General features: G+C 30.5%; 1 protein-coding gene across 1 annotated transcript; it reads right to left on the minus strand.

Moving 5' to 3' along the window:
- Positions 1 to 7831: 7831 nt before the first annotated feature.
- ROPGEF1 (rho guanyl-nucleotide exchange factor 1) lies at positions 7832 to 10901 on the minus strand. The gene is made up of 5 exons (XM_016332408.3): positions 10251 to 10901; positions 10036 to 10152; positions 9401 to 9936; positions 8791 to 9147; positions 7832 to 8437 (listed from the first exon to the last, which is right to left on the minus strand). The coding sequence occupies exons 1-5, from the start codon at positions 10546 to 10548 to the stop codon at positions 7994 to 7996; spliced, it is 1752 nt and encodes a 583-aa protein (XP_016187894.1). The 5' UTR covers positions 10549 to 10901; the 3' UTR covers positions 7832 to 7993.
- Positions 10902 to 13035: the final 2134 nt, after the last annotated feature.

The following is a 13035-nucleotide window of genomic DNA, read 5'->3' on the forward strand; positions in this document are numbered from 1 at the left end:
AAATTAAAAAATTCTCATTTCTTTCTTATTAATTTTACAACTAAAATGTGTCACATGTCACTCTCTCATTATAATTGAAATTAAATCTTTCCTTCTAAAATTAAAAAATTCTTCACTCCTCCATACTAATTTTACAACCAAAATGTGCCACATGTCACTCCCTCAATACAATTAAAATCAAATATTTTTCTCCAAAATTAAAGAGTTCTCCACTCCTCCATCTTCCTTTCTCTATCTCTCTCATTCCTTCGACCATTCTATCTATTTTATATATAATTATTAATATTAATGACTAATTACTAATTTGATAATCAAAATGTGCAACATGACATTCTTTAATTGCATTAAAATTAAACTTGAAATATTAAAATTAAAATTAAAATATACCTATATTATGCAGGGGCGGAGCTACATTGTAGCAAGGGGCCTCCTAATTTTAATTTTTTACATGTAAATTATATGTAAATTTCAGTTTAGTCCCCCTTTAAAATTTTATTTTAGTCTTATTTTATTATATAAATATTTTTGCCCCCTTCTAATCTTTCATCTAGCTCCGCTCCTGATATTATGTATCATATATTACTATCTAATTTAATAATCAAATGTGTCACATGACACTCTCTTATTAAAATTGAGCGAAAATATTTTTTTCAAAATTAATAAACTCCCTTTCTAAATTCTCTCATTTATCTCTCTCCATTTTTCTAATTCTTTCTACTATTTTTACTCTATATATAATTTATATTTTATATTAGTAATTTGACAAATCAAAATATATCATATAATATTTTTTATTACAATTAAAATAAAATTTTTTTCCAAAATTAACAAACTCTCACTCTCATTCTTTATCTTTATCTTTCTCTCTTTTTTCTCCCATTCTTTATTTTTTCTAACTTTATGTTCTTTAGATACAAAATGAACAAAATAATATAATTCAAATAAAAAATATTATTATTATTATATACATATTTTTTAGTTTTTTATTTAGTTTTAAATTTTTACCGCTTATCTTTTTAATCTATATTTTCATTTCTCTTCTTTCAAATATTTATTACATATAATTTGAAAAGAATACTAATGTTATAATTAAAAGTTAGAATTTAGATTCAATTATTTTAAAAAAATTAGTTTTTAGTTAATTTTATAACTATCAGTATAATTTTTTTATGCTAATACCTAATTATATTTTTATATATATAAAGAGAAAAATATTATTTTTAAATAACAAATATAAAAATTAATTATTTCTATTTGTACAACAGACTTAACACCTAATTAATTGTAAAAGTATACACGTTAAATTATTTTAAATTTTAGATAACGAATATTAAAATTAATTATTAATAAAAAATTAGACTTTTTCATATAAAAATAATAACTAAAAATTTTATTATTTGATTTTTTATCTATAGATACCTTGGTATTCTTAACTAGAGACTTTTGTCAATCTACGACCTTTTTTGTAAAAATAGTTTGATTTTATAAATCTTTTGTGACATGCATAATTTATACTATTAGAATAAAATGAACCGTAATTTTAAAAAATGTATATTTTCGTAATGTTATTACAAATAAAAATACTAGTATATATTAAAAATAAATTAAACTACATATATATTTATACACAAATATATTAATAACTAATTTTAATAACTAATTTTAGGATACGAAATCATTTTTGTAAATTCTAATGTTGACATCCAATTTATGTATTTAAGATTGAAGGCATGCAACTTGGGCAAGATTTTTGGTAAGAATCTAATACTATTGAAAAGAAATTTTAATTATAATTAATATGAAAAATGTGAATACTAATTTTAATTATATCATATGTATATTAAAAATTAATTACTAAAATCTAAATTAATTATTAGTATAAAAATACATAAAATATAAAATATTATTAAAAATAAATTAATATTACATGTGGTTATATATAAATATATATAAATAATTAATTTAGTGGTTGATATTTGATATATATATATATATATATATATATATATATATATTTACTAATTTATAATAACTTTATAACAAATAAGTATTGGAATTTAGCAAGATAGTATTATTTTAATAAGTAAAATAAAATAAAGTGAGAATAATTGAATATGATTGCCATATATAGATGGTGGAAATGACACAATACAATGATGCCTGGAGGCTGGAGACTCAAACATATAAGCACCGGCATGAAGAGAACATTAACATGATGGGTCCCAAAAAAAGGAAATAAAAAAGAAACAAATAATAAAATAAAATTATGGACGGCAACCATAATAATAATAAAATATTTAACATGTGCTACAAAAACCAAGATCATGAATGGCTCGCAGATAAGATAAAGCTTTCACTTTTTTACGTGCTTTAAAGTTTAAACATAGACATCACTCTATATATATAAATGTTTAACGTCCACAATTATACTAGATAATCTTCAATTTTTTCAAAAAAAATATATATTTGTTTCTTGAATTTTATTTCCTCGCATCTTTGTTAATTGCTATGAGGCTGTTAATTTTATATGTTTTGTTTATTTTCCTCTTAATATCTGGCTCATCAGAATTCGTGCAAGAATAAAATTCTTTCTATTCATTTGACACGTATTTGCATGGTTGAAGTTAACACCATGTAAAATTACAACGTTCAAGGTTTGATTACCTCATCCATAAGACTATAATGCACATGGTTACCGAATATATGATATAGTATCTAGTCACAACCTTATTGTCAATGATTTAATAATGAGTAGTGCTAGGGAGTCAATAGTCTAACTATCTAAGCGTATAATGTGTACAATGGACTAAATCTTTGGTTCATGAATAAAATGAATACTACTCATCTCAAAAGCTTAAGCTGGTTTTGGGATTCACCAATGATCGAACTCTTGATCTTTCGGATCTAGAACTCTAATACTATATCATGAAACCACTTTTATAATAAATAATAATAAACTTATAGAAAAAAAGATGGTCACAAAAACTTGCTTCCACTTTTATTATGGTTAAAATGGAATGGTTGGTAACCACAAATGTATTTGTGGGTGAAACACGTGGGGCGGTTCTAATTCCAACATCCAATTGGGTTATATTAATTTGGGTTCTTGTTTATCCATAACTATTGATAACTATTGATTTTTGTCAAAGTTACAAACAGACAAGTCCAAAATTCGTTTGACCTTACTTTAATTTGGGTTGGCCCGAATATATTTGTGACACTTCATATTCTACTTTCCTTACGCTCTTGGCTTCTACTCACTTCTTTGTGTTATGTGTGAGTATGAATGTTCAATAAACAAAATATGCGATGTATATTCATTTTATTAATATAAAAAATAATTTTAAAAAATACAAATGATAAATAATTTTTAAATAATTTAAAAATATAAAAAAATTAATAAAAAATATCATATTTTTTATAAATGACAAAAAAAACTTTTGTATTTATCAAATAATTTATGTATTTGATCTAATTTTTCTGATAATATTTAAATAATTATTTAAAGAATACACATAAAAATAAATTAAAATTTGATCTTTAAATTTTTTATTTTTAAAAAAAAATTGGACATTCATAATATATTTTTTTAAAATACTTAGTATAAAATAATCAAATTTTAAAGATAAAATATTTATTTTTCTAAGGATATTTATAAAAAATCGCATTGAAATTTAATTTCTAATTTTTTTAAAAAAATATATATTTAAATAAAAGATAAACTATTTAAATAATATATGAAAGTTTATACAGTTAAGATATGTTAATTATTTGTTAAAAAAAATGTAGTTTAGATAAATTGGCAAGCCATCAATCGGGATCTATTTGATTGACGAAAATGAATACGTGGCAGTGTGGCACGTTGTTATGTGATGCAATGTAAGTATTTTTCCCAATAAAATTTGGCAATTTTGATTAATTAGTTAAACAAAACAAACTTTCTTAAATTATTGGGTTATATTTCTCTCTTAAATAAATAATTTCAACAGCAACATAGTATAATATTTAATAAATAATTTTGTCACTGTAATCTCTACTGTCATTATTAATTTATGAAAAATGTTAGAAATTAATATTTTTATCAAATATTAGTTAATATTTTAGATCAACATCATATTTTTATATAACCAAAATTTAAATTCAAAATTTAATATTTAAAATTTAAAAGTGACAAATATCAGCTAAAAATAATAATTTTGTTGATTATATAACATTATTTTTAATTTATTATCTTCTAATTCTATCGTTTTTAGAGAGTTAAATCCCACTTTGGTATTTGAGATTGACAAATTACACTGATTTAGTCTCTGATTTCTCAATTGCCACAATTTGGTCTTTCGAATAAAAAAAGTACACCAATGTGGCCTGAGATGGCTCAAATCTTTGTTGGACATATTAAAATGACATTATACACAATTTTGACGCTAAAAGAGCACTAAATGATGTCATTTCAGAGTTTGAACAATATTAAAAGGGAGGAGTATCATGTTTTAGTATTGTTCAAACCTTTAAACAACGTCATTTAATCTTTTCTTTAGCGTCAAAATGCATATCACGTTGTTTTAATATGTCTAGTGTGATAAAATTTGAGCTATGCCACTAATAATATTAAATTCCAATGATAAAAGATATACAAAAAACTATATTAATGCACTTTTTTTAATCTAAAAAATTAAAGAGCAAATCAATGTAACTCACTAATTTTAAGGATCAACATAGAGTTTAACTCGTTCTTGGACGCAACTGGAATAAATAGTGTTACTATCATTCGATATGGTTTTTGACGTTTTATCCCCTTAATTAAGAATAACTTTATTATATTAATTCTTGTCACTGTTAAGCAAAGTAAGATAATTCTCTAAACTCCACGGTTAATGAATATGGCATATCATTGTATAAGCGAAATCTGACTTCTAAAAGGACAGTGATTGGTTTTCATTTTACAGCCTTTCTTCAACAATATTAAATTAAATTATTAAAGGTGGCATTAATTGTTATTTTAGCAAATACACCCAGAAAGAGACTGCGGTCTATTTTACATCCCATTATTAATTTATTATTGATGTTGATATATCATGCGCTCTAAGAATATTAGTTCAAATACTATAAAAATATCAAAAGTTGTTAATTATTCTTTTATATTTTTCATGCATTAAATATAACAAAAAACGCACTTGATTGAAGATTTCACCTAACGTTACTCAAAAAGACTCCATAGAATTTCCTATGGTTTTTGTGTTTGGCTGATTATATATAAATATATAAGAACTCTATTTCTTACAACTAAGATTAGGTCCCACAATTTGAGGTTGAATTTAAATTATCTCTAAAATTAAGAGTATTCGCAATTGCAGTTTGGATTGATTTTGAGTTAAAAATTTATTCAATTCGAATATTAATTTTTTTTATGGTATAGTTTAGATTAAATGACTTATTTTGAAAGAATTCAATCCAATTCAATTTCAAGTTGTTTGAATTAAATTAAATTTGCTGTTTTGTAAATTTAAAAAATTAAATATATATAATAAATTTTAACATTAAATTTTAAATAACTAATAATAATATAATAAATCTCAATAATATCTTAAAAAATCAACAATAACATATCAATAGAAATAAAATTATAGATTAGTTAAAATAAATAAATAAATAAATTACATTTTGAACATAAAATATTTCTTAAATAATAATAATACATGAATAATATAAAAATGTATAAAAAATTGAACATATTATAAGTATAATTGTAAATATAATAATAAAATAATATCATAGCACATTGTGCGGTTTGGATTGGATTGGATCGGTTATGAAAAGTATATCTGAAATCCGATCCAATCAAGTGGTTTGCAAAAAATTGAATCCAATCAAATCCAAATTAGTGCGGTTTTAATCCGTTTTCGATTTGAATTGAATTGGACAAGCAGTTTAATTTGGATCGGTTTGGATTTGAACAACCCTACCTAAAATTACAATTGACTTAACTTGAACTCCAAAATTTATAATAGTAACTCGCATTAGTCCTTGAACTAATTTATGTGAATGACATGTTGATTTTGGCATTTTGCACATTAATTTGTCAAGATTTAGACTCCTCTCCTAAGTTTTATGTAACTAAGATCTACCAGACTTTTTATAAATTTGACAGACTCCCAATATCCTCACGAAGACGACAATAACAAGTTCAATTTGAAAATTTTGGAACTCTAGAGCAACAATCAAACTTCTGAAATAGATCTCGATCACATAAAATCTGAACAAAGAATTCAAACGGCAGCAAGTTAATATATCAAATCAACACGTCTATAACGAAAATTAGCTCAAGGATAAATGCGAGTTACAGTTACAAATTTTAGAATCCAATTTAAGTCCATTAAAATTTTAAAGATCAAATTGAGTCCGACCTTAAATTTCAGGACAGAATTGAGTATTAACTCCATAATCACCATATAAGTTTTCAGTTTGTTACATAAAAATCATAAAGGACTTAGTTATATGTTATAATCACCATAAATACCTCTGTCCTATTTGTCTCAAGGTATGGCCCATATCTCTAGTGTAGCTTTGGAAGGACTTTGATATATAGAGACAACACAAGCAACTGCATTAGTATTTGTAGGGAAAACAATTCCAATCCATGAAGCAGTTTACATCACAAATAGTCCATAACCGTGCTAACATAAAGTTTTGTCACTACCAACCTCTCTGTCTTTGTGCCTTATACACACTAAATAGAATCTGCAAAGTTACGTGAAATTTTGTTCGCATAACGTCTATAGAAACATTACGTAAAGGTTTTGTTGGTTGGTTTGTGAAAGAGTATGGCAGCTCTCATTGTATTACTTGGACGGCACTATATACTCTAAAAAAAAAATGTAGTGTGCTTTGCTTCATTGCTTCTAAGTTCTAACATAGGAGGTTATTTATTATATTTTAATAGTTTTACAATACTGATATATTAATTTGTTTCAATGGTACAATGTGGTCCAAATCCATCATACCACATGCATTGCTGCTATTATAGTTAATGCAATTTTCCCTTTATATGAGAAAGGGCAATGTAACCTACCTAAGATTTGTTAAAGAGAAAGCTGTTATTATAGATGACTTCTTTTTGGGGACAAGACCTAGAATTAATGGACATGAGGTTCATTTACTCCATCTCCAGTGCTCCTGATGCCTCATACATTCTATAATGCATGTCCAATAATGGTAGTAATCTCTGAGGAGAGAAAAATCTTCAACGCCAAGAGCAATTTATGATATGAATCAAATTCCAAATGAAAGTAAAGCTACATTGTCAGCCAAAAAAATCTAACAGTCCTGACCAAAATTAAAAGCTAGAACCACCAGTGTTGTCATTATAGCACGAAGGAAGAGATGCCATTAGGTGTGTGTGTTGGGGGTGTTTAGATTCCAATCATTCCATATTCCTTTCTAAAAGTAAGATTCATGATCTGGTTTCTTCGCACATATCTATTGCTAGATTGCATTGCTTAAGGGGATTCGTGGTCAAAAGATTAATTAGCCTAATCATGAAGTTATTCTCACATAGTGGGCTTTACAACCGTCTTAATCAAATATCTTCTTTGACTTGTACTAAATCTCTATATTTGGAAGCTCGTCAATTACTTTCATTTGAAGAATTCCATACTGAGCTAAATTAGTTTTAAGTTTCTCACATTAAAACAGCCTAATTTTGAGACTAACTACTCATCTTTATAGCTGTTCACTGTTCAGCCCTTGTCAAATTCCAATATTCAACTGTTATGGTCAATCTTGAATTGGGTTTGGCATTAGGCATTATCCAATAGCATGTTAGGAGGGGACCTTTTAGAATGATGATTCCTTGGCATAATAATATGATCCATCATAATCCTACAAATACTACCTAAGAACTAAGAATATACAAAAATTAGACCCTCATATACAAGGGAATGGGACCTAAAGCCTTTAGCCAGATCCAGTTTTTAAAGACAGTTGATTTTTTAACTCAGTCTCTTTCTGGAGCATCACTAGACATTCTTCTTGCACTAAGGTTCCCTGTGTATGACCAGACCCTCTCAAATTCGGCCGAGGCTGCCTTTTCGGACTTAGTAGAATCTGTTGTGTCCTTTGGTCCATTCCTCTTCGCAGTATGCATCCTTCTTGGACTGCAAGGGCTACCGGTAATGGGTGAGGATGAACAAAATGATGGGGTTGCAAATGGAGGAGAGGCATATGGGGTGTGTTGAATTGAGAAGGGACTTGGAGTCATTCTTTTCTGGATTGGAAGACCACCGAAACCTCCCCGGTTGAAAAGAGAGATAGACTCTGCGGCTGCGCATCGCTTTATGGAATCATCGACATAAAGGACATCATCTATCCTTGCCATTATGTTGAATGCCAAGCTTTCCATGACCCTGGAATAACTCTCAAGAATAGACTGTCCTACATCCTGCAAGGAAAAGAAAAAATCCAGTGTTATTGATTGGACAACAGTGGGAAACTCTTTACATCCTTCACTAATTACTCAGTAAAGAAAACATAATAGTTCTTCATAAATTTTCCCAATGATTGCTCAAAATTGTGAGGGCTAACTACAATAACCAAAAGACCTTCTCATCACTTCATTGGTCGCATCAACAAAATAGATTATGAGTTCAATAAAATATGTAGATTCAGATAATATACCTCGAAACATGCTTAGTTAGTTTAATTATTTCCACCTAAAGTTAGCAACGGTCAAGCCAACTATCATTATTATGAGTTTGGTAATCGTGTCAAACCTTGAACATTAAGATAATATACCTTATTATATTGTATCTTGGCCATGTCTAGCGCAGTTTGAGGGAGCCCCGGAAATCTGTGTTTCAAGCTTTGCAGAAGGGTATCAGCTCGTTGGGCTAAAGAATGGTTCTTATCACCACCACCATCAGCAACAAGGCCCTTCACCTTTCCACCCCAGGAGCGTCTGGCTTTAACTGTATTTAGATGTTTTTTGTGGTCCTTCAACCTCCATACATGAACGGCAGCCTCAATTCTATTAGCTACATCCAGAGTGTGATGCTCCGAAGATAGATCCAGGCAATCAAGGAGACATTCAGGCGAGAATTGATCAGCAGTAATGTATCTATAGATTATCTCCCCCAGACAAGCTTTTCCATTCTGCATTATATGTCGTAAAAGAGAACAGGGTAAATTTCCAGCAACATTCGTGCCAAATGCAAGAAATTACTAAATGCCTTTGATATGATTTCAGTACTGAACAGCACTACAAATGTTGTTATATTTAGTCCTCAAATATGTACTAGATTTGACATGAGTCAAATCATAAATGATATGTTATAGTCAAGACAAAGTGAAGTAAAACAATGTAACTAGTAACCATCACATATACAAATGAAAAGACAATATTTACCTTTGGTAATGATTCAATATATGCACCAGGAATTTCCATTTCAGCAAGAACGGAACTGTTGATTGCCATGGCAGCCTTTAATATCTGATTTGTACAATCCCTGCACTGCTGCAGCCTTTTCCTATCATCCTCGCACAATCCATTTGGTGGAAGCTTAGGAGATGGAAGCCACCATTTCTCCTCTTGCCTAACAGAAGTCCTACCCCTTCCGGGCGAATATGCATCATCACATTCCTTGGAATCACCCAATAGTATTCCCCTATCAACATACCAAAACTTTGTATCCTGAAATCCATCAAGCATACCAAGCAGCATTCCATCTAGCTTCTTCAGAGCCGGTAGATTGATGTACAAATCGGATCGAGGCCGCGTCGCCATGACCTCATACGTTCCGCCACCGGGGAACTGCTGCACAGAAGGCACAAGCTCCACAATGGAATCACTCACACATAGAAGCCACTCCATTTCCCTACGCCACATGGCCTTCTTCTGAGGTGCCAGCGGTTCTAACCTCCATAACTCGCCAAACACAGTTGCTACCAATTTTATGTATGCAATACCATCAACAAATTCAAGTCACATCTCTAGAATTTAGACCTAAAACAAAGAGATTTGTATATAAGAGCAATACTAACCAGAGAGATTGGTTATTGCATTAGAGATTGCAAGAGCAGTGCATACTCCTTTTCCTCCACCAGACATGTCCTCTCCAAGAAGCAATTTAGCAAACCTCTCCTTCATCATTTCCACTTCTGTATAACGAAAATGCTTTCAAAATTCTCGAAATTACAAAAAGAAAAAACAAATGTAGCAAATCTAAAGCAAAATTAACTCAGAAGCTATGAGGTACCTGACAAATCAAGGTCTCTTTTCTCTGGCTTGTGATCCCAAACCACCACGTCTTTTCCTCCTATGACGGGAAGCATGACCTGCGACGGAAAGTGAAAGTGACCGCCGGCGGGAACAGCAGCTCCACCGACAGGACGCGGAGACAAGTTGGCGGAGCTGGAAGCTCCACCGTCGGCATCAAAACGACGTCCACAGAAGCTGCTGCAGCTTTCGGACTCGCTGACGTCAGCACTGAGACTGTAACTGCCGCAACGGTCACTTTGCTGGTCGGAACCATCTTCAGAAGAAACGCTCCCCATTCCTCCCAAAAAACAAAATAACAAACCGGATTCTCACTCAGATCTAAGTAAGTAACCTACATTTGACTCACACAGTATGCAACACCAAAAACAGTAACAGCCAACAGAAAAAGAAAATGGAAACCGTTTATGAAACAATGAGACTCTCAATTCTTGTTGTTCGGTTCACACTTCACACACACATTCTATTCTTTTCTATTCTGTTTCTATTATCCCCTTTCTTTCCTTTTTTTTGTCTGAATGAGAGTGTTTAGTTGTGGTGGTGGTGATGATGATGATTTTGATGGGTAAGGGAAAGGAGTAAGGAGGGGCCGAAAAGACACCAAAAAAAGAAGACGCCGTTTGCAGGCAGCACTGTCTTTCCGTAACAGCAGGGTTAAGCACCCGACACGCCCTCTTTTCCGTGGGGTCCACCCTTCTTAATAACGTTTGTTGGTTCTTTCATCTTCCTACGTGTCCGTATGGTTGACGTGGCGTCTTCCAGTTGGATAACTCTGGAGGGAAATATTAACCTTGCGGGGGAAAACACCAAACGGCGGTTAACTGTTCATCGGGTTGTGTGTTAGTGGAAGGTGGGAAAAATAATCTGTGCACAATATCGAAAATGAATTTATTTATTTACTTTTCTAACTTTTCACATATTTTTTCATCCTACTTAAATTTTGTAGAGAAAATTAAGATGGTTTGTTTTTCACTATTTCATCTTGGAAAACCGTGGGCACGGTTCCCGACGCAACACATTCTTCCATTTTGGCGTTAGTTTTGTGCTTTTGCACTTTGTTTTTCAGTGCAGACTTGATCGGACGGTGGAGAGTGGTTACGAAAGTGTTATCGTCGATGGAGCGCTACGCAGGGGAAAAGAACACGCAGACAAATCTGACATTGTGTGTAGATGAAGTTTTCCAGTTTCCATCACGTTAGCGTTGGTGATGAGGTATTGAATATTTTAATATTTAATATTTAATATTTGTATTATGCCATAGGCTTTTTTAATTCACTGGTGCTAGCACTACTGTACACTATATGCGAACGTGTTTGGTACAAAATAGCAAAATTGGACACGTGGCGATCGATTAACACATTGATGTTTTTGCGTCATGAAATTACCTTTTATCAAAGGGTTGTGAGTGAGTCAGCCAGTCCCTTTCAAATTTTACTTTTTTTCAATTGTGATCACGGAAGCTGTTTCTCTTGTACCAAATTATTAAATTTAATAATTAATACTCCAAAGTCCAAACACCAAAAAAAATAATTAATAAGAAGTACTACTTAATAACTAGTAAGTAACTAATATAGCAGCCTTCAATCTTAAACCACGAGCAAACTCGGGGGGCCTTTTTCTTCCTTTTTTAATACAAGTGAATGATTTATTTTTTCTACAAGTGAATGATTGTGATCGTGGATCTCAATAAGTTTTAATACTAGGTACCAACCAATGTCCCGGTACTATTTCACTATGAAGGAATTCTCCGAATAACAATTGACTCAATGAGTCAATAATAATCATATATTCAGTTCATTCTATTTTATCTTTTTTATGGAAAAATAAACAAACCATACCATAAAATGCAATACGGTGAGTTTTAGGAAGCATTCATTCAGAAGAGGCGTCCCAGGCGCGCCGGTTACTTTTCGGTTTCGTGGCATCATTTGACTTTGACACATGATGATATATAGGGGTGGCAATATGTACCTTACCCGCGGGTATTCAATCCGACCACATCCGGTCGAGTAGGGTCGCCAACCCGATCCACAACGGGTAGGGTAGGGTGCGGATAAGGTTTTTGTATGGGTCGGATAGGGTGCGGGTTGAGCCTCAGTCCTACTCGACCAACTCGCACCCTATATATGTATATGTTATATACTTATATAAAAATATATTTTAAGTAGATGCTGAACTAAAGACTTCTCACTAAATACAAAAGATCCTTAGTCATTAAAAGAAGAACACTAATTGATAATTTAATAAACTTTTTTTTTTTTTACATAAAAGTCAGTTCTATTTTAAATTATCATTAAGTTATATAATAACATTGCATTTTTTTTGTAACCCGCGGGTAGGATTGGGTACCCGCGGGTTAAGAGCGGGTAGGGTTAGGGTTGACTCCAAACCCTACCTTACCCTATCCAGCCATCCCTAACCGTATAATGTAATATAATATTATTATATTTACAATTATACTTATAACATGATCAATTTGTTATACATTTTTATATTATTCATGTATTATTATTATTTAATAAATATTTTATGTTCAAAATATTATTTATTTATTTATTTTAACTAACATATAATTTTATTTCTATTGTTATATTATCGTTAGCTTTTTAAGATATTGTTGAGACTTGTTATGTCATTATTGATTATTTAAAATTTGATGTTGAGACTTGTTATATTTATTTAATTTTTTTAGTTTAAAAAATCACAAATTCAATCCAATCCAAACTGCTTAAAATTAGATCGGATCGGATCGGATTTTTTTAAAA

Source organism: Arachis ipaensis, chromosome B3 (genome assembly GCF_059453495.1).
Source record: "Arachis ipaensis isolate K30076 ecotype BB chromosome B3, ASM5945349v1, whole genome shotgun sequence".
In the NCBI taxonomy this organism is placed as follows: Eukaryota; Viridiplantae; Streptophyta; class Magnoliopsida; order Fabales; family Fabaceae; genus Arachis; species Arachis ipaensis.